The sequence below is a fragment of the Coturnix japonica genome, chromosome 1, assembly GCF_001577835.2.
Source record: "Coturnix japonica isolate 7356 chromosome 1, Coturnix japonica 2.1, whole genome shotgun sequence".
NCBI lineage: Eukaryota > Metazoa > Chordata > Aves > Galliformes > Phasianidae > Coturnix > Coturnix japonica.
In genome coordinates, this window is record NC_029516.1 from 895835 (window position 1) to 917474 (window position 21640).

Here is a 21640-nt window from a genome sequence, read left to right on the forward strand (position 1 = left end):
AGCAGATTTCAAAAGGGAAATTGCAGCTCCATCAAATATTTACAGCCCGGTGGCTCCCACAGGTTTAAATTGGGTCACGGATCCACTGTGCCATACAGAGGAAGGATGTAGCCAGCAATGATCCCAATGCTAAATCCTGTCTGTTTTAAGGAGAAAAAGAAGAGCTCTAGAAAAAGCAAGAGAGAAAGCAGCAAGAATAAGATGATAACATGCAGACCTGCTGAAATAAGTGCTGTCTGGTCCTGGTTTCTGGGATGGGGAACAGATAGATAGGGGTAGGCATCCCTCTGCCTTTCCTCATTAGGGGTTTTCTGATCTCAGCTGTTTCCTTGCATCTTCTTCCATAGTCAGCTGCAGTTGGCTGTGCTGCACAAAAAACCTGTCTGGGTTTGGTTGACTGCATCCACACTTCAGTATTTAAGCCAGACTCCATATCCAGAGATGAGATCAAGCAGCTCCTGCACTAGAGATTCATAATTCCTGTCTGCCACCTTTGCATTTATCCAGGCAAAGAACAGTCCCTTCCTTTACACCGTCCTTGGTCTCAAGCTGCTCACATTAGTTGCTTATCAAGAAAGAGCACAAATATCCTCTCGTTTCCTCAGCTGCTGCTATATCTCACAGCTCTTCAAGGTCCCATCCAGCCCTAAAATCCAATGTTTGTGTGGAATTCCAGCAGCAGAGTGACTGCAGCCCATATTTGCTATATGGACACACGGATCCAGGATTGTGTCTGAAGGTAAAGCAAGACCACATGAAATCTGTATTGAGAAAAAGCCTTTGGGTGGTAATAGGGGGGAAAAAAAGATTAAAAGAGCATTTACAAAGGGGTTATACAACAGAAAGAGACATATCTGTTCCACTGGTGGGACTAATATGCAGATGCTGACCTTCAGGAACAGCAATATTTCAGCAATAGCCCTGGAGTAATCAGCCCTTGGGTTGACAAAGTAATTGAAGAGAAGGGCATTTGTGCATAAAAAGTCAGCTAGCTGGCAAACTGTCCACCTTCCCTTGGTCCCTATGCCAATGCATAACTTCCATACAGCCCTACAGCTGGATATACACCAGTGGGAACTGAAATTCTTCCACTGAACTCCTGCACTGACCTCAGATGACCACTGTGTTGCATCTCCTTGCTCATGCAGTATGGCAAGCTGGGCATTTCCCTGTCTGAATAACCGTGACTGCATGTTTATATCTATGTAAAGTTTATACTCTGAGAATGGTCAGGAATTGGAACAGACCATCCAGGGAAGTGGTGGAATCACCATCCCTAGAGAGGATCAAGAAATGAGGAGTTGGGGCACTTGGGGATGTAGAGGCGATGGGGTTGATAGTTAGACTTGATGGCCATAGAGGTCTTTACCAACTCATCACCTGAAGAGCTTGTGTAGAGCACAGGGAGGTCAGGAGATGGGCTTTTCCTCTGCTTTTGGTTGAGGAACTGTGGTAGGAGATGGAGGAGAGCTCATGAGAGTACAAGTGCTCCCTGCATTCCACTTGAAGATTGGGATTGATGGTTTAGTAATCCCAGATCTGCCCACCACGGTCCAGCACTCTCAGGTCAGCGTTTTCCCACCAGCAACTGAAAGGATATATACATCTTTTAAATTAAATTTAGAGGCTAGGAGCTCATGCGGAGCACAGAGTCAAATATAATCTGCACCAACTGTGGAGGCATTCATCAAGTGGTGGCAGGAGGGGCTGCGGAACATCAGCTCGCTAACAGAAGGACAGTTTATATTACTGCACTCAACTTTTAGGAGCTTTTCAAAACAATGCTATAAATAATTCAGCAGCAGCTTCACGAGGGGAATATCAGGACAGAAAAATACGACTGGAGGTGTTAGGAATGGTGTCAGAGCTGTAAACTCCTGGCCCTCTGCTCAGTACAAATCACTTTTTGGAAGAGGAAAGGCGGGAGGAGCAGTTCTTAAGCTAAACTAGCATAGAGAAACTGCCCCAAATCAATTCATCTCATCGCTTAGGTGCACTGTCACCCGATGCCCAGACTGGCACAGAAGGTGATGAATCTGTGCCAAGTCAGACTTGAAAACACCTACCCCCATTTTGTCAGCCTGTTCCCATTCTCTGCCTTGTAGCAGGAAACCTGCAGAGGGTGCACAGCGTGCGTCAGTGCAGAGTGGAGATGGGGATACAAATTCCCTTCAGGTGTCTCATCTTTCCCTGTGCACAAAGATAAGCGTATTTGGGAGAACAAACGTTTTCCTATCGTTTATAGGTCAGAATTGGGATCAACATGCACTGCTCGGAGCAGCCATGGGCAAGAAGTGACTCATGAGATTCCGAGCAGCAAGAGAGGAGCTGGAAGGGAAAAAACAGCAGCTGCAGTTAGAAAGAAGAATTAAGTACAGGCCAGGAGAGATGGGGCAGATCTTTCTGCCTAATTTTCCCTGTAGGCTTTAGCAATAAAATACACCCAGTTAAGAACTCAGGCTCCCATGTGCCCACCATCATCACCCTGAACATCTAACAGGGCAGGACATACACCCTGCACTTCTTCCTTCTGTGTTTGTGGTATCAAGGAGCTCTTGGCAGGGATACGGCCAGATAGAAAACATGCAAAATGGACACAAAGTGCTCCTGTGAAGGACTGGTAATATGGAATGGCACAGCAAAGCCTGAGCAAGGAACAGGTGCTACCAGAAATACCACAAAGCTGCTGCACTCTGGAAACCCTCATAGGAACTGCTCTTTTCACATAAGTCCCAAGGTGATTTAGCTCTATAAATGCATTATGTGAACTGTCAGGAGAGCACTGCCCCTCAGGTGGCATCGTTTAATTGGCCTCAGTGATAATTAGCAACCTGAGAAGGACAGGAAATAAATGCTATGAGAGATGGGAGCTGCGGATGGGGTAAGGGAGCAGAGATTGAATAGGTGGACACAGGTTCCCCTTCAAGAGACCAAAGCATCTTCAAAGGCAAAGAGGACCACAGCTTTTTTAGGTTTTAAGAAAAGCTCTACATCATCACAAGCCCCAAATCCACTTTTAAGAGCCTCTTCTTGTTCAGGTTGAGCACACGTTGGAAGAGAACACAAAGTTGTGCTGGGCTAAAGTTTCACCTACATCATACCAAGAGCCACGCTGGGATAAAAGCAATTGGAAGAGATTAGAGAGCAATGATTAGCAGTCATTTTTTCACAAGTGGCTTTCTAGAATGCATGGATATGCTTCCAGCCATTGTGCTATCTGCTGTAAAAAGCCAGTGCTATGTTCAAGATTGCATTTAGAACTTCTGAGGCTGAAAGAAAAATGTTAGCCTACAGCTCTACAGCACAAGGAAAGCTGCAAGAACCATATTCCTACTTTAAGCATCAGCATAAAAGTGTAACATATTAAAGGGATAGAAGCTGATTTTTGTCCTGTCCTTTATACATCCCAGTGACTTACACAGAGTGTTTGAACTCTGTGTGTCATCGCTGCAGTGGGACCTCTGCGGTGCTGAGAACAGAAGGGCTGCAGACAAACTATGTATGTGCTTTAGGTGACCTTTCTGTCCACTCTGGGGCTCCACCATCTGTGAAGTCCTTCAGATTCCTCCCCACTAACTCCTACCCTGTGTTATCCAGAGCTCAAAGCGCTCAGGGAACATCTGGGTTGGGATTCTCATTCTCTCTGGAACTGACAGGGAGAGAAGAGGACCTTGTCTCACTCCTGAGCTTGTTTCACATTGGATTCAGCAGGCTGGAGGCTTGCTTGGAGTTATCTGCACAGTCCAAACTGCATGTCTGCCTGCAGGAACGGTGCTGCAGAGATCGGAGTGGCCCAGAGGAAGGGGCTGAGACATTGCTTGGCTCTGGCTGCCCTGATAAGCTGAGCTGGAGCAGCTGGAACAGGAATCAGACAATGAAAAACAAACCTTTTCCTACAGCTGGTGGGGAGCTTCCCTGGGTCCCAGTGCTCCCATTTCTCCAGCTCCTCTGCCTTGCAGCTGAGCTCTATGCCAGCCCTCGATCTAGCATCGACTGTTTATTCAGCCTGAAACCTAAGCTGCACACTGTTCCGCCCAGGAGGGAGCCAGCAATGTTCTCCTGGGTGCCAGCGATGCAGCCCTGCAGCAGCATTCAGCCTTTTGGGCAGCTCAGCAAGAGGAGCAGTGCTTTCAGCTGTACAAACAGGGACTTGGAAAGCAATGCTGGAGGGTCTGCTGAGTGCAGAATGAGGTAGGAAATGGATGGAAAGATGCCGTGCTAAAAAAGGAAGATGTTAGAAGGGACAAAGCAACTCAAGAGCAGGGATGCAACGCAGCTGGGCCAGCTCTCAGCCCAGGTTGCCTTTAATTCCTCCATACCCCGACACCCTAAAGCTAAATCACAAAAAGGTCAACCCTACCTCCTTCAGAACAATAACTGAAGCCTAAATCAAAAGCAATACAAATGCTCAAGAGCCTTATTTAGCTGCACTGGCTTTCCAGGGCTCTGGGAAGAGAGTTTGTTTTGGTGTTATGTCAACAAGCTTGATTCAAAATACACACAGGAAGAAAGAAAAATGATCCTCTGTAGACTTGTAGCAAAGCATTTAACAACAAAGAAACTGAAGTTTAGGGTTTTGTCTGCAGCCTGCGCTCATGTTTAGGACTGTCAGTGTGGCAGTGCCCTGACCTGCATTTGTTTGTGAGAAGGAGGAACGGAGAGGGGACAGTGAGTGGCTCTGAGTAACACTGTGCATCTCAAACTGTGTCCAGTTTAGGAGGTTTATAGGAGATTTCAGAGCTGACTCAGGTAGAAGCAGAAGATGGTCAGGGCAGTGTGTGCATGCGTGCTGTTGTGCCTCAGTTCAGCTTGCAACTGAAAAAGAAAGGTAAAGGGTTGGGTGAAAAACAACACTGCTCTTTCCCAAAAGGCACAGTTCACTGTGGGAAGCAGACATTACTTCTCACACTCACATGGGATTTTAAATAGATGGCACTCTTAAGTTGATGTCTATTTTAAGAAAGCGGCCAATTCTCATCAGCTCCAAGTCAGGATGTTGATATTGGATGGGACCCATCTGGTCCACCCCATACAGTCATGTTCCCACAACACTTCTCTCAATTCTTCAGTCCCCTCTGATGCCTTGAGCCACAATCACACCCTTCCAGGAAAGAAATGCCACATCACCAGGTTACCAGCACTTATTCTGCAAGCCAGAACATTAAAATTGACCCTTCGTGCATCTGCTCCAGTTTTTCAAGCAATAATGGCTATTTACAGCCTAAATGATTGGAAAAGTTTGGTCCTAGAAGACATCTGAGTCAGATCACCATTACTCAAGGACAAAGACACAGGGATATGGTCTAAAGAACAGTTTCCTTATCAAACTTCCTATTTGCTCTCCATAGTTAAACAGGTCCAACCAGTCTGGCCAGCTGCAATTCCTGTGCTGATATAAGTCCCCTGCTTCCATATTCTTCCACACAGGCATCACCTTGTCCAAGAGGACAACAGCTTCAGCCCCTGCCTTTGTTCCCATGCCCTTCAAGGTTCGGACAGAAAGCGATTATTGGTTACCTATAGACGGGGATTTGAAGGGGTATTTATCAGGAAGGTCGACTCTAACTTTCCATACTCCACCTTCATATGGTGCTGGCAAGGAAAGAAAAACGGTTATTACACATGATTCGTAACTCAGGAGAGAATAAATAGAGCAACAGCAATAAATAAAACACATCTTTGGAGGAACACTCAGTCCCACCAGAGGGTGAGGTTTCACATTGAACTTCCTATGGTAAAAGCCTTCTGCCTGTACTGTCTCACAAGAAATACTTGATTTTAACTTACACTGCAGAAGATCTCTGCATAAAGGCCCAAGAGCCTTATTCTAAGCAGAGAGTTTGTAATAAGCTACTTAACTTTAGAGATGTTGCTAAATTAAGGCGTGCTGGAGACCTGACTTGTAATCTAGTCAATGGAAAAGCCACCCATCATTACCAGCTCCACAAACATTCAGATGATGGTGATGCAAAATCTAAGCCAGGTCTGGAAGTGTTAAGGATTAATCAGAGCAGTGCTGAAAGATACAGCAGAGGGCTTTGGTGGTCGATGTCCAAAGCTGCTCAGCACCAAGGGCTGGTTGATCTGCACTGCATTTTTCCCACCCTTGACAGATTAACCTTCAATTCAAGAGCCACCACCCTTGACATCTCACCCCCATTTGGATTTGCTCAGCTATTCCTTTGCCCCAGAAGGACATCACAGCACTGAGAAATATGGTTTAATGGGCACAGCTGTGATGGGCTGATGGTTGGCACTTGGTGATGACAGTGGTCTTTTCCAAGCTTAATGATTCGATATCCCCCCCACTATGAACAATTAGCTCGTTTTCATAGAAGAGATGGGTCATGTACTTACTTCCTTGTGGTCCATAAAACTTCACGACGAATTCATTGAGTCCTCCTAAGATCGTGACCTCGTGCTTGCTCTCAATCCTGATATATCAAGTAAAGGAAAACACTGAAGCAGAGAAACAAAACCCATCTACTCAAAGAGGAGTAACCTGCTGAAAACCTGTGAAGCCAAACAGTTTAAGCCCAAATATCCCAAAGTACCTGACAATATGCAATTTGAGCATCCTGACACGCATTGCTCACGCTGGATGTTTATCCTCCTGCATGGATTAGAGAAGCAGAGCACTCCTCAATCCCTACTCTGACAAATGTGAGTGCTGATGAATTCCATTCTACTCGGCCGCCTTCAGCGCTGTCGGATGGCCTCCCACAGCTACGATGCAAATTACAGCAATCTTGTGTTAATTTGACTTGCAAGACCAAAAAAACTCAGTGTCTTTGGAGAGAAGGGTGAGATTCTAAAGCACCGGCACGGTGTTAAAAGAACAACGGTATTTTCCAACACCTAAAGGAAAGAATCAAAGTGCCAATGGTTTGGGAAGAAGTGAATGCAAACTGAAAGGTGAGAGATTTCCATTCCACGTAAGGCTCAGTTAAGACAATTAGCAGTGATATTTTGGCACCCAGGCCTGCTGAAGGATTCTGTTACCAATCAGGGTTAATGGATTGTGAATAATATCCTACAGTGATTACCTTTCATCAATAACCTTAATATGAATTACGAGGGAAGCGCTGGAAAAGACTGGGCAGGAAGAAATCAAAGGTTTACTGAACTTCAGATTGCTTCAGCTCTGCACCCCTGAGGCAACCCACCTCTGAGATACGGGGATGGCCATGAACACACACCTTACATGCTCCAGATGCATCAGGAACTGCCTGGGATCCATCAGCAGGAGCCAATAATCCCCATCACCAGCCACGATCCCACATTATGATCTATGGGAAGAGAACTTACTGCACCTGGCTGTCACCCAGAGCAGCTCGCAGAGGGCAGATCAATACCTTTCCACCCCAAGTTCCAGTGATTTGCCTGCTAAAAGCCAGATTTCTCTGCACATCCCTAAAGGATATCCTTACACATCAGCACTGCATCTTAAACACAGCCTGAGTTCCTTTGAAAACACAAGCACTTGTCTAATGGACAACCACTCCACGTTCAGGAAGGGGCTCTCTCACAAACCCTTTGTGTGTGATGATGCCCAAGAGTGAAACGTTTACTACTGAAGTATGTTAACACTTATGGCAGCTTTGCAGATCAAGTTAAATACAAATGGTTTTAGTTAGGACTAAATCAAGTACCACTTAATAAAAAACAGCTCTCCAAGCCTGATCTTCAGAGCAAATTCTTGAGCAGCTGCAGCACGAGTGTTATTCAGCTGCACAAGTTAATGCTGACCATAAATAAAGAGTTTTCTGCACTGAGACTCAAGTCCAAGTTAGAAAACCTATGAACAAGAGATGCAGTGCCATGTTTGATTGCTCCTCTTGTTGTGACGAGGCCCTAAAATCCCAATTAGTAAGAAGAAAACATGGAGATATGGCACTTGGGTACCTGGTTTAGTGGGTGTGGTGGGGATGGGTCTCCATGCTTGGACTAGATGGTCTCAGAGGTCTGAGATGGTCTCACAGCAGCTCCATGGTTATTCTTCCATCAGGGCAGATACAAGAGGTACATGGGAGTCCTGGATGCAGATCTGTGCAAAGTCATCCCACGACTCCAAAAGACCATCAGCATTTATGGGGAAGACCACAAAATCCTCACCTTATAAAAGTCTGCTCTATTCAGATGAACTCCTCTGTGCCTAACAGTGTCTATTGCTGCACTCGTTATGCAGATGAGCAGAAAAAGAACAATCAGTTAATGGAGAAAGGCTTTAATATTCTTGATTCCAGTGGCAATTCCTGCTGGTGTGAGCAGTCTGCCTTGTTTCCAGGACAGGACAAACAATGTTTGTATACTGGAGCAAGATCAGAGCTACGTAGCCAGCCTGCAACACATCCTATATGCTCAAACACTTCATAAAAACACAGAAATCTCTCTCAAAATTCTCAGCTTGCTCCCATAAATCCAGGCAACTAATGGGCACCCTATCACCTATGTATACTGCTTTGACTTTGCGACAAACACAGTGTAAAAGATGGGAGGGAAGAGCACAATATGGGCACAAGCTCCTGTTGCTGGTGGATAAGGATTTCATCAACATTACCTTAAGACCACGGCAACCAGGAGGGAGTCCTGAGGACCTAAAGACAAATGATCTCAGCCCCATGTCTGTTAAGGGAGTTTTCAGTATGTGCTGAAAATATTTATGCGATGACATGGAAAGCAAAGCCTATGTTCAAATATCAGTTCAGAAGAGGTTGCTAGGAGAGAGACAAAAGGGAGCTTTTCCTGCAGCTGATTACAGGCTCCCTATACAGTGACTGAAACATGCCAGAAGCGCAAAGGCCAACTGTGCTACCTATTAGCATTACAGTAACATCCAGAGCCCCCTATCAAGATCAAGGCTCCATTGTTCAGGGGGTTGAGCTTGTAGGAAATCGTCGCTTTGGTCAGAATCAGAACTGATTTACAGCATTTTGTCCCAAAGTAGAATAGGCAAAAAGAGAAACCCCAACCCAATCACACAAAACCTTTCAAATCTGGAGGGTTAGAGGCTGACCGAGCACGCCAGAAATAGCCCCAGTGCTGTGGGTTTGCCTCTCACAGGGTCAAGTTCCCATTCCCTCATCCTCTCACGTGGCCTTGTGCGGGGCCACCCACTGCCATTGATCTGAAGCAATCCTGCAGGAATGAAAAGCTCTGTCAGGATATGAACTTACCCCCAGATCTCCCCAAAAATCCCAGATGCACGCTGTGGCCAACAGATGGCCAGTCTGCTTGCAGGGCTGAGTGGGTTTTTTCCTGGCAAACAATTGAGCCTATATAAAAATAAATAGTATTTCCACTATTAAATCGCCTTGAAATTCATCTCAGTTTGAAGCCTGGGCAAATCACTTCTCCAGCTACAAGTATTACACTGAAAATACTTTTAAGCAATCTGAGCATCCTGATTGAGCTGTAGACGCCTCTGTTTGTTGTTGGAGAGCTGGACTAGACAGCCCTTAAAGGTCTCTTTAAACTCAAACAATCTGAAAACCCCAGGCTGAACTCCAGGCTAACTGCAGTGAGATCATTAAAATCCATTGGTTTTCCCCCTGGGTTAGCGATCCTCACTGCCACAGCTTTCAGTGCTTCTTGGCACACAGCATATCTATTTCTGGTGCAAGTACACTGCAAGGCCAGGTTGGATGGGGCTCTGGGCTGCCTGGTCTGGTATTAAATGTGGAGGTTGGTGGCCCTGTACGTGGCAGGGGGGTTGGAGCTTCATGATCCTTGGGGTCCCTTCCAACCCAAGCCATTCTGATTCTATGATACAGCATATGAATTGTGGTGGAGATATCCACAACGCTGTCAGGAAAGTACTGGGGCAATCTGCAGTTTGTCCTCACGCACCTGAGGCAAATCCAGATTCTCCTTTGCTTGTACTGGGTTTGTCTGAGAATCCCTCTGCTCTGGAAGGCAAAACTCACCTAAATCCTACAGCAGAGAGAAGAGGAAGAGCTCAACTCCAGCTACGCACCACTGATTAGTGAGCAATTCATTTGCATTTGGAGATGAGAAAGAACATGACACATACAAGCATCAGGCCCTCATGTTACCAGCTATTGTGAAGCAGGATGAGAAGATACACAGAGCCAAAGAAATAGCTTCTGATTTGTATCACAGCAGAGCTTTTCTGTGCTATATGGTCTGGTCAGTCCCAGGAGAACTATGATGGAAAGAAATTGCTTGAAACTGCGTGAGCACTGCTAAAGAAAGGTTGTATCAGACAAGGAGAGAAGAAGCTGATGGACAAAGTTACTGAATGTGAAAGGAACCAGATCTGGTAGAAGGGATTCAGAATGAAGTGGAGCTATTGAAGGTCTGGAGGAAAGCCATGAGGATGCTCAGAGGGCTGGAGCACCTCTGCTATGAGAGCAGGATGAGGGACAGGAGGGCTTTCAGCCTGGAGAAGATTCTATGATCTTTAAGGTCCCTTCCAACCCAATCATTCCATAGTCTCTATGGTCCCTTCCAACCCAAACCATTCCAACATTCAATTGTCCTTAAGGTCCCTTCATTCCATAGTCTCTATGGAATCAATCATTCCATAGTCTCTATGGTCCCTTCCAACCCAAACCACTCCAACATTCAATTGTCCTTAAGGTCCATTCCAACCCAAACCATTCTAATCATTCTATGATATTTAAGGCCCCTTCCAACCCAACTCACAACTGTAACACAACAGCAACATTCCCTCCACAAGCACCAGAAAATGAAGCTTATTCAAATCTAAATGAGAGAGGACACTGAACGAAGAGAATTTAAGTGCATTTAGTCTATAATAAGTACCTGTGATAAGTGAATTTTTTAAATGGATCCTAGTTGGAGATAACACTAGAAAAGGTTACCAAGGAGGCTGTGGATGCCCCATCCCTGCAGGCATTCAAAGCAAGGCTGGATATGGCTCTGGGCAGCCTGGCCTGGTGGTTGGTGACCCATGCACATAACAGGGGGTGGAAACCAGATGATCATTGTGGTCTTTTTCAACCCAGGCCGTTCTATAACAGCTGGTTTGAAGATGACATCCTATCAGGAAGGAATAGCAAGGTAGACATAATGTAGATCAATGGTACAGGAACACAGACCCTTACAAAAGAGTTCCATACAGCAGCTCACCAGGCAGGAACAAAGGGAAATAAATGGGTACCATGCACTCTCAGCCACCAAACCAGAGCCACTGCACAGCACAGAATTCAACACGCTGACATCCACAGCCACAGGAGAAACCAAAGTCACATCCAGAAGCCCTGAAGACAGCAGTGTTAATTTACATGGCCACACACCTGCCCCAGAGCTGAGCCATGAGATATGTTTGCATTGCCACGGCTTCCATCAGGAGAAGTTTGTTACTATGGAGATTGTACATAGTGGTGGAACGGAGTATTTAACGCATGAATAATAATCAAACTTCTCAAACAAGCCAGAAATTTCAAGTGCATTTGGTATGAAACAGCAGAAGGGGAGAAAACAAAACCGTTTCTTTTTCCAGTTGGGCTCAGTACAGTTGATTACCTTTCTCTGAGAGAATTTAAGATGCTGTAAAACCACAGAATGGAGAGCCTGGCTCCCAACACGTGCTACACCTGATACCACATCTAAGATTTAACCACGGGTCAGATGGGCATTTAACAAGAATATATCAGCTCTCCTGAAAGCAGGAGGCTTCTCATACGTTCCTGCAGTTACAATACATCACTTTTGGCTTCCCAAAGACATAAGTGTTCTAAGAATATTCCTTTCCCACAAGTGAAGCTTTCTGTAGGCTTTACCAACATGTTGTGTTTTTTTTTTCCACTCCAAGAAACCTACACAGTCATTTAGAAACTGCCACCTCGGTAACAGCAGCATATATATATATACATATATATACACACAATATCTCACCGGCTGCAAAGCCCCTGGGATACATGTTTGTAGTCAACACAGACAGATGCAGAGGAGGTCAGCAGCTGAGCTACTGCAAGAGCTTTCATTTATGAGAAAACCAGAAATAGATCTCAAGCTTTTGATTCTGAATGAGATGAAAAGCTTCATGGGGGGGGAGGGAGGAAATGTGTCAAAGCAAATCTTTTCTTTCTGGTAAACTCAGATTCAACTGGGTTGAATTTGAAGATGCTTTGACACTGGACAGTTCCCAGTTCTACTCAGAGCTATACTGGGTTGAATTGGAAGGTGCTTTGGCATTGGACAGTTCCCAGTTATGAAAATGAAATCCTCTTTGCTCCCCTTTATAAGAAATGAGAGTGAGGTGAATTGTTGTAAAAGACACTTCACAATGGGATGCCTCCTACAAATATCCCAAAGTCTTCTTCCAACCCTACACCAGCAAATACGAAGAGAACAGATACACCCCACAATGTACTTCTTTCTCATCAGGGTCACATCTGCATGGCTTGGGTTTTTTTGTTAATTGTTTTTAAAGTGTTTTGCAAATGATTAAACCTCCATCTTTAGAACTGAGGCAGCAACACCCATTCACAACAACAGGCAGAACGAGCTGTGTTTGAATTGTAAACTGAAACACTGAAGTGGATGGGGATCGGAACAAGGGGTAGGAACCTTCCAACTCAAGCCAACTCAATGATCCTATGACCTCACGTAACATAGGGGAAGAGCCACGGTGTGGCTTCAAGCTGGGTTTCCTACCTCCTCTTAACAGCCCAATCTGAAGTAACAAATGATGCCCCTCCAGACCCATGTGCTTGCTTCGGGGCACATCACACCGTGACACCTGTGGATTTCTGTTCCTTCTTTACTAGAAACGCATGTTTTTTCAAGAACAAGTTCAGTTTTGCTCTTTCTTTTCAGCAGACAATGCACAGTGACTCATGAGCAGGTGGAAAAACCTATGGGATGAACAACACCCGTGGGGCTGCCCACCTATTATCAGCACAATTCATTTTGCATAGGTATGTCCATTAACTCAATACCATCATTAGCGGGCCTGCTGATTCAGCATCCACATCACGTAAAGGCACATTGGAAATATTGCATCTGAAGTTCATAGAATCATAGAATGGCCTGGGTTGAAAAGGACCACAATGATCATCCAGTTCCAACCCCCTGCTATGCACAGGGTCGCCAACCAGCAGACCAACCCAGAGCCACATCCAGCCTGGCCCTGAATGCCTGCAGGACTGGGATTGTAACATTCTGAATTAAGCCTTTACAACTCTAAAGAACAAAAGATATCTCAGGAAAACATATTCTAGAGGAGCAGCTCAAATGGTACTTTCCATACGCAAACAGTATCTGGGTTTTTACACCAAACAAATGACATAGAGGTTAGAAAGGAAGTTTTGGACACCTAAATCTGAACTGGTAGAGTTATGACAACTGCAGTTTCCAACACAGAGAAGACAGTGTTTGCTCTCAGACCAAAGAAAGGGATTTAAGAATGAGCACCTTTCAGACCTTGGCTACACACAGCAATCAAAGTTTGCAGATGCTGTTTTCTTTCTTTCCAGGTCATCTATAATAAAAAAAAGGTAAAAATATCAAGTAAAATGCAATGTACCACGAAACGACTTCAGCTGTGCTTAAAGAAAAGGTGTAGGAGCTTCAGTTTAGCACACAAATACCTACAGCAACCCAACACACCACTGTCACCTCTATTAAACCACTTCCTCATATTCTTAGCATTCAATGGAGCACTGTAGTGCTTCCTCTGCAGATCCCATAGATAGATCCAGGGTTCCAATGCACACAGATGAGATGCACAGTGACTTTGCCCTACTTTTTCAATCTATGTGGTCACCCGTATTTAGGGGTTTTGTTCATAAAAATGTTCATAAAGACCTCAGCTTTCAGGTTGGATATGAGGAAAATTCTTCTCTGAAAGAGTGGTGAGGCAATGGAACAAACTGCCCAGGGAGGGGGTGGAGTTGCCATCCCTGGATGTGAAGGCACAGATGGACATGGTGGGAGTGGGATGGGGTTGGACTTGGTGACCTTAGAGGTCTTTTCCAACCTTAATGATTCCGTGATTCCGCATCCGGTCTCGAAGCTGAGGCTAAGTCAGGTCAACTTCCAATAAACAACAATAGAGACATGCTCCAAGGTTAAGCACGGGGTCCAGTCACGCCATTTCCCAACCATCAAGTCACTAAGCATAACCATAGCACAGCTTCATTGGATAGTGGCCAAACCACCTGCAAAGAGTTCACTCTGTTTTTCACCCTTGGAAATTTAGGAAATCAGTTCGATGCTTCAGCCAGCCTCGCAGCAATCCTTCTCATATCCAATTCTTGGTAGAAAAGCTGATGATAGGAACTTAAATCCTCATCTCTTAATGAGCATTTGTAAAAGTCCGGAGCTCTTCGAAGGGTTTTTTGGCCTTTCCCAAAGGATTAACTGTAAAGGATTTTCCTGGCGTTTAAGGTCTGAAGATACATTGTGTTCGAGAGGAAGACATGAAAAAGCCACGCTCAGAGCTTAACAATGATCCCCACACCAGCTTCCTTGTGCAGCAGAAAGGCAAGCTTTTAGGGACAGCAAAGAGGTTGCCAAGGAAGAATCCAACAAAGCATTTGGGCCTTTGCTCAGGGCTGTGAATACAGCAGCAAGTTCCAGCTCAACAGCTACCAATAAAACCTCATGGGCACCTGGAACAGGGGGTGCTTTGGTGCTGGGAACCCCTCCATGTTGCACTGGGTTACATGAAATACCTTCTCTTTAATGCCTTGCAGAGTGAGTCTTGGGCTTGGCAGCTGCAGGAGCAAAACCACGGCACCCAGGCTGGCCCTCAGCAAGTCAAATTCCCATCTCAGCCTCTTGCAGGGGTACATCAAAGCTGCTTTGGCACCACCACAATAGCAGGAAGGGAAAAAGGTGTTGTTTGTTTTTGTTGGTTTGTTTCTTTTTTATAAACAGAAGCGCAGCCAGCAGAACCAGCAGCCGGCGTTGCTAAAAGCATTAGGAACATACAGTCCTCAGTGCTTTGAGCAGGCAGTTTCCTCTGAAACAACCTCCCTGAGCCTGGGGGGAAAGCAAGAGCTTTCTCCAGCGGCATTTGGGAGGTGCTTTCCCCTCTGATAATCTCAGAGCACTTGGGGGTAAGCAGTCCCCGTGTCTCTCATCCTAAAGCACAAAGTCCATTTTGGGATGGGCAAACACAAACTCACCCTGCCCTGCTTCCCCAGGTCAGGAGCACATCATCCAGCCCCCTTGTTTCCAAGCCAAGAGCCTGTCCTAGTCCATCTGTCCAAGCTTAATTATCTCCTTCTCTCCCAATTCCCTAACGAGAGTCACATCAGTTAACCAGAGACAAGAGCCTGGGGGGGTTATACAAATGAACCATCCCAATTTATGTCCGTGGATTTCTGATTGCCAGGGGACAAGAGCTTGCCTCGAGCTATTCCCTGCAGGAGCAGCAATACCTGAAAGTCTGTCACGTGGCTGATAAAAGCAGTTCATTTTAAAATGAACTCCATAATCGAGTTTTGCACTCATCCTCGTAATACAAGCCATTCTATCAAAACAAATCCTATTGTTGGCCCACTGCGATTCCGAGCTCTTAGACCATTCCTGAGCTTTGGAAAGCAAAGGCAAAGATTTCTTATAATTAGTTAAATTCAGCTGAAACAGAAGATTCCTTGACATCATCTGTTTGAGTCATCATTATAGAAGGGACAAAGGAACACCACCGCACTAAGAACTAATTAACACAGTTCAGTCGTTAGCGGTGCAGCTGCCTGAAAAGTGGGATTTTGTCACCGAGTTTGAAGTGTCTCCTCCTTCAAATGAAGGGCTGATAAAAAACCCCCAAAGCTGGCAATGCCACAGAACAAAAAGCCCAGCATTGACCTCTGCCAGATGCTCTGAATTACAGGTGACCTCCAGCAGACCCAGCGAGACTTTCAAAGCCACACATTTATCGCAGCCTCCTTTCATAGATCAGAATGAAGACAACTTGACACACTCGAAGCCGGTTTTGATGACAATATTCCTAATCCACACGCACACACAAGAAAGAAAAAAAACCCCAACCCTAATGAACCAACGTGCTGCTGCAAACAATCAGAACCCAGAAACGACTGATGAAGTTAAAATACAGAACAGCTTGGGACTGCACAACCAGCACATCACTCTCAGCAGGACTGAAACTTCCCACTGTGCTGTCAGCAGAAGTATTATTCTTCCCCCCTTCCTTTGCTCCTGACTATTTTAGCAGAGATGTGGGGATTGAAAGAGCAGATGGTTGGGGATGCTTTTTGCTTCAGGTGCCCCAGGTGTGAGCTGCTCCCCCCCAGACTGGCACACACCTCCAGGAGCATTGAAATGTGGTTGTGGATGCAGCTGGATGATAAACCATCAGGTTTCTCCTCCCAGGGAAGCGTCACTGGCAACCCAGACAAGGATTCAAGGCAATAATCCGTGAGGTGAAAAGCTCCAGATCCTATTACTGTGCTCTTCCCTTCTTCTGCTTCATACGTTGTCACTGAGCAACTCCGCAAGCAAGTCTTGGCTGTGCTCTGTGGGATTCAGAACAGAAAAGGGGTGGAGAATCTCATCCCTCACCTTTAAGAGATGTACGAGGAGTTGTAGGGCAGTTGTAGGGAAACTGTAAGGCAGGAGCTGGATGCAAAGCCTCACACTTGTGGCTCATCTGCTAAATTTAGCCCCGTCTGGCAATGACCTAAAAACGGCTGATGTGGGTTTCTGTGACTCATGTGACAGCCTGGTCAGCTCCATTCAGGTCTAGTGAGAAGGACGTGAGTGCTGCAGAGCCTTTGTAGCTCCTGGGTGACTTCAGAAAGGAATGGTGAGAAGCAGTTATCAATTCCAACCCAAAAGCAGTGGCACGGATTGAGCCCAGCAGCTTCGGCTTCTGATCTGCTGATCCATCCTGCATCTTGTTGAAGAATGAAGGGACATCTCCTGCTGGAAGCTCTTTGGGAAGGAATGTAAAACCCTTCACAGCTGGCAGTGGGCTCTCCCAGCATTCAGCAGTAGATTCCCAGTTATTAGAAATAAAAGCCATAGGGGATTACAAAGCTTTCATGTCTCACAATGCTTCTTGTACCACTCAAGCCTACAGAAAGCTTCTGAGAATAAACTGGCCTAACTAACGTTGGGCTTCAGGGAGGAAGCAAAGAAAGTGACTTTGGGAGCCACTAAAAGGCAGGAAGGACAATTTAAGGGCTCACTAACCTGGATGTATTCAGAGGCTCTGAGAAAAAACAACAACCAACCAGCAATAAAACCACAAAAAAGCCCTAATGCAGCCTGCAGAATCCAGTTACACCCCAGCCAGGCTGCACAGGAAGCTCTTGCAAGCAGGCAAAATGAAGTCCAAAAAAGGAAACAACATCAAACCACGCAATACTCTTTTAGTAGAGGAGTAAAACTTTTGGTTGTGACAAGAGACATCAGGGCAGACCTAAAGCAGTTCCTCATCGATCCCTACAGCCAACTCCAGTTAAAAGCAAAAGGAAGACTAAGAAGCATAGGAAGCACTGAGACCATATGCAGAGGTGCAAGAAGTGCTTGGGATCTCCCAAGGCACCTTTGCACAAGTCTGAAATTGCTCTCTGCACAACTAACCCCCACGGAACACGTTTCTGGGTATGACTAAGCAGGCGTAACACACGGATCTTTGCTTAACCCGCAGTATTTTTCCCCCATGCATCATGCTGAAGCGCTGAAAGGTTCTCCTTTTTACAACAAAAATCACCCTGTAAAGGTGATCCTGAGCACCTCACTGTAAAGCAGCTCAAGTTTACAATAGAATCATCACAGAATGGCTTGGGTTGGAAGGGACCTCAAGGATCATGAAGCTCCAACTCCTCTGCCACAGGCAGGGTCACCAGCCTCCACATTTCATACCAGCCCAGGCTGCCCAGGGCTCCATCCAACCTGGCCTTGAACACCTCCATGGATGGATGGGGCACCCACAACCTCTCTGGGCAGCCTGTACATAATACATGTATATCTTTTTCCCCATTTGGCACGATGCAAATCTCACGACCCTGGGGAAATTCAACTGCTAATCAAAATGGGGCTTATGGGTTCACTTGCTGAAGCCATAGGGATATACTTCTTCAGGTTTGCACAACTAGAGCTGTGGGATTCCCCCTGTTCTTCTCACTGGCCTTTGGGTAAGTTAACAGAGCGTGGCTATTTGCTGGTGAACTCTTATCCTTCTTGGCCCAAACACCACGTGTATAAACTTACCTTTACCTTCTGCTCACATCAAACAAAAGAACACACGGCAGAAACAAAGAAGTAAAACATAAAACACAACCTAACGTAACTTTCTCACCAGCTACAAGCAAGCCAGAATCTGTTTTAATCCAATGCCAGGCACACGAGCTCATTAGTGCCCACAATCCTAAAAAAGCAAGCAGCAGCTCATAGCAGGACACTTCCCTGCACGGTCTGCATGGGACAGAGGAGGGTGAGCTGACACCTCGGTGCATACCTTCCCTTTCAAGGAACACAGGCTCTGGTGCTGCATTACAAGGATCTGATTTCGGACATCTCAACTCCTGTACTGCCTGTCACCGTTGTCGTGTTCTCCTTTTGGGATCTGAGCTTACCCCAATAACCGCACATGGATTCCTCTGCTTGCTGGGAGGATCGAGTTCCCCACCATGGCAGGCTGTTCAACAAAGTGCTGAGCGTTCTGCTCCCTTATTCCCACTGCTTTCCTCGTGGCTGGTCTTAAAGGGAAAAAGGAGGGAGTGCGCTGGGCAGCAACTGAAGAGCAGCCAGCATCACCGTGCTGAGTCACATCTGTTAGTCTGAACATTTGTGCCTTTGCTCCTGGAAGGGCTCTTTCATTCCTCCAGTTTACAGTCTTAAATTAGAGGATTACAAGGCAAGGCCATTCCCAAACTTCCACTGAAATCAGCTCAGGACATCACCTTTCCCAACCCCCCCCTAAGTCATGGAGATGCTTTGGGAAGCATTGCACTGCCACATCTCCCTGTACACAGGACCCCTCTGTCACAAATGACCTCAGCAGGAAAGCAGCCTGATTATTGTGAGGTTTAAAGCTTGTGCTACATGATACCATCCCTCGGTATTCGCATTCAGTTGGACTGGCTTTAAAGATTGGGGAGGGCAGGTCGGCCAGCTTGAATTAATGGCACTAGATGGGAGAAAAAACAGCTTTCATTTGGCTTCAAGCAGACAGGACACACTAAAAGAGCTTTACCTTCCACCTGCTCTGAAGTCTCCCACTAATGAAGTTTTGATTGAAGGCATCAGCCAGGAGATACCTCTCTCTGCCCCTAAAAAAGGAATCATCCCTCAAAATAAAACAGTTTGAGATCAGCTAGGACACGAGGACACATTTTGGATGGCATCTATCATTAACTCCTTCTATCGCAAACTCCACATTGATTTCATGGTTCCATTCCACCACTGTTTAAAAGCATTGCTCTTGGTGCACATCTCCCAAGTTTAATTCTGAGTTTAAAAGAAAAACACATCAAGAAACCAACCCCAAACTCAACCAACTCTCCACACACTGAAAGCCAAATCTGATTCTTTGCAAAAGAAAATGACCTGGCTCTAAGCCATTCACAGCTGAATGAGCACGACTCAAAGGAGCAGCTTTATTTGTCCTTAAAACTGAGCCTCAGCTCTTAGATCACATCCATGCCAGCCACCAAATATTAACTACACCTTGGTAGCGCTTTTCTAATCCTATTTAGATCCATAAAATTGAACTCTTTACAAAAGGTAAAGAACAATAAAAGGTTGGAAAGACCACTAAGGTCATCAAATCCAGCCATCAATCCATCACCACCACACCCACTAAGCCATGTTCCTAAACAGAATCATAGAGTCATGAATGCATTATGCTCCTGGAGGCATTCAAGGCCAGGCTGGATGGGATCCTGGGCAGCCTGATCTAGTGGTTGGCAACCCTGCCCATGGCAGTGGGGTTGGAAATAAATGATATTTTAAGGTCCCCTCCAATACAAGCCATACTATGATTTAAGTTGGAAAGACCACTAAGAGCATCCAGTCTAACCATGTCTACCTACACCCACCAAACCACATCCTTCAGTGCCACATCTACCCAGGGACACCTCAAAGAGCAACATCTCATACGAGCTTCCATCAGTCCTGGTTTATGCTCTTATCAGAGCACACACAAAAAAAGTGGGTGTCTCATTGGACATTGTCCTCAGCCCCAATGCTTCATTTCACAGCTCTAAAACACGACCAGCCCCGCCACCATCGAGACGAATCAACATAACACCAACGGCCAAGAGACACCACAGCACCGAAGTTAATAATTCATCAGCTGTTTCAACATTGCAGGTATTAGTTGACCATGCTAGAGGTCAGTCGAGGACATGGGTAACTGCTTTAGTGGCACACTTTTATGTTTTTTCCCCTTTTATATATAAAGAACAGCAGGCAGCTGAGAAAACCACACCTCCAAGGAAGTTTCTGCCCACACTCCAAGAGTCTCCCATCAAGACTTTAGGTTCCTATTCCTCCTTCTTCTTCCAGTGACTTGGAGCTATCATAGAATTAATATGGTTAGAAAATAGCTCTAGGATCTTCCAGTCCAACCATCAACCATTCACCACCATGCCCACTAAATTACGTCCTAAAAAGAATAACAGCATTGTTAAGCTTGAAAAAGACCACTGAGATCATCTTATCTGACCATCAGATCAACACCACCATGGCCCACTATCCTTGATAACAGAAAAATACCTATCCTATATATAATATCCTATAATCCTATCCTCAACCCCAATGGCTTTTAGCCCAAACCTGACTTCCCAGATTGCAGAAGCCTCTCTTGAGTGCACCCAAACTTAAGGTCACCTTTTAGTGCCACACTTTGCATGGGGGAGAATAGGCACTACTCATCCTCTCTCAGTCCCATGCATTCATGATGTGTCCCACCACCTCCTCTTACTCACCTCCATTCCAATATATCCTACCACGACGCCATCATTAGAACAGGCCCAGAGCTGTTACCTGAGCAGTTCCCTGCCAGGAACGCAGCAGTGATTTGCACATCCATAATTCACATGTTGGTTCCCCCCCCCCCCCCCCCCCCAAAACCAGCCTCCTCCATCACTGCTCAAGGCCAGGTGAAAAAACCCACTGGAATATGGAAATAATGCAAAAATTTATCTAACAATCAACTGTCAGCTTTTAACCTCCACCTTCCACTGAAGGGATGACAAATGCCTCCAGGGTTGAGCCCCCTTAAGGAGCTTCAACTGTCATCAATGCAGCCTTTGCCTAACAAAAATGTTACAACATTCATTTCTAAGGGAGCATCAGGAAGAAAACAAGTCTACACCGGCTTCTTTGCTTTCCTGCCACGATCTGCATGTGGGATATATGGATGTGTTCTGCATTTTGCAGTTTAAAAGGGATTCAAGACAACAGGATACCAACAATGCTTCACTTTGAGAACAACACAGACGTACCCTCTAAGTGATCTGAAACAGGCGATGCCAAGAACATGAGCTATGAGTGTTTGGGCTTCGCTTTGAAGGCCGCATCAATTTGCTTTAGAGATGCAGTCCAGTGATTTAAGGCCACGGGACAGTTCTTGGAAGCTGTAACAATAACGAGAACAACAAAAAATCTCAGCCCTGAATCCAGGATCAGCCCCAATTTGCAGAGAATCATTAGAGAAGACCCAAGAGGGAGT

The 21640-nt window shown here is 45.7% G+C and overlaps 1 protein-coding gene across 7 annotated transcripts in view; it reads right to left on the reverse strand.

The window, feature by feature from the left end:
* The window catches only part of UBE2H (ubiquitin conjugating enzyme E2 H), a 39779-nt gene that overhangs the window by 11648 nt on the left and 6491 nt on the right, over positions 1-21640 (reverse strand). The window contains exons 2-6 of one of the 7 annotated variants that reach the window (XM_015856326.2): positions 21414-21545; positions 19160-19235; positions 18540-18662; positions 6358-6434; positions 5518-5592 (exon numbers count right to left, since the gene is read on the reverse strand). In XM_015856326.2, the coding sequence (XP_015711812.1) occupies positions 5518-5592; positions 6358-6434; positions 18540-18662; positions 19160-19235; positions 21414-21450 (388 nt within the window). In that variant the 5' untranslated portion in view covers positions 21451-21545. Of the gene's footprint in view, positions 1-5517; positions 5593-6357; positions 6435-6554; positions 7090-7199; positions 7635-18539; positions 18663-19159; positions 19236-20395; positions 20451-21413; positions 21546-21640 lie in introns of those variants that run through there. The other 6 variants (XM_015856255.1, XM_015856474.1, XM_015856408.1 and 3 more) reach the window with 6 other exon arrangements.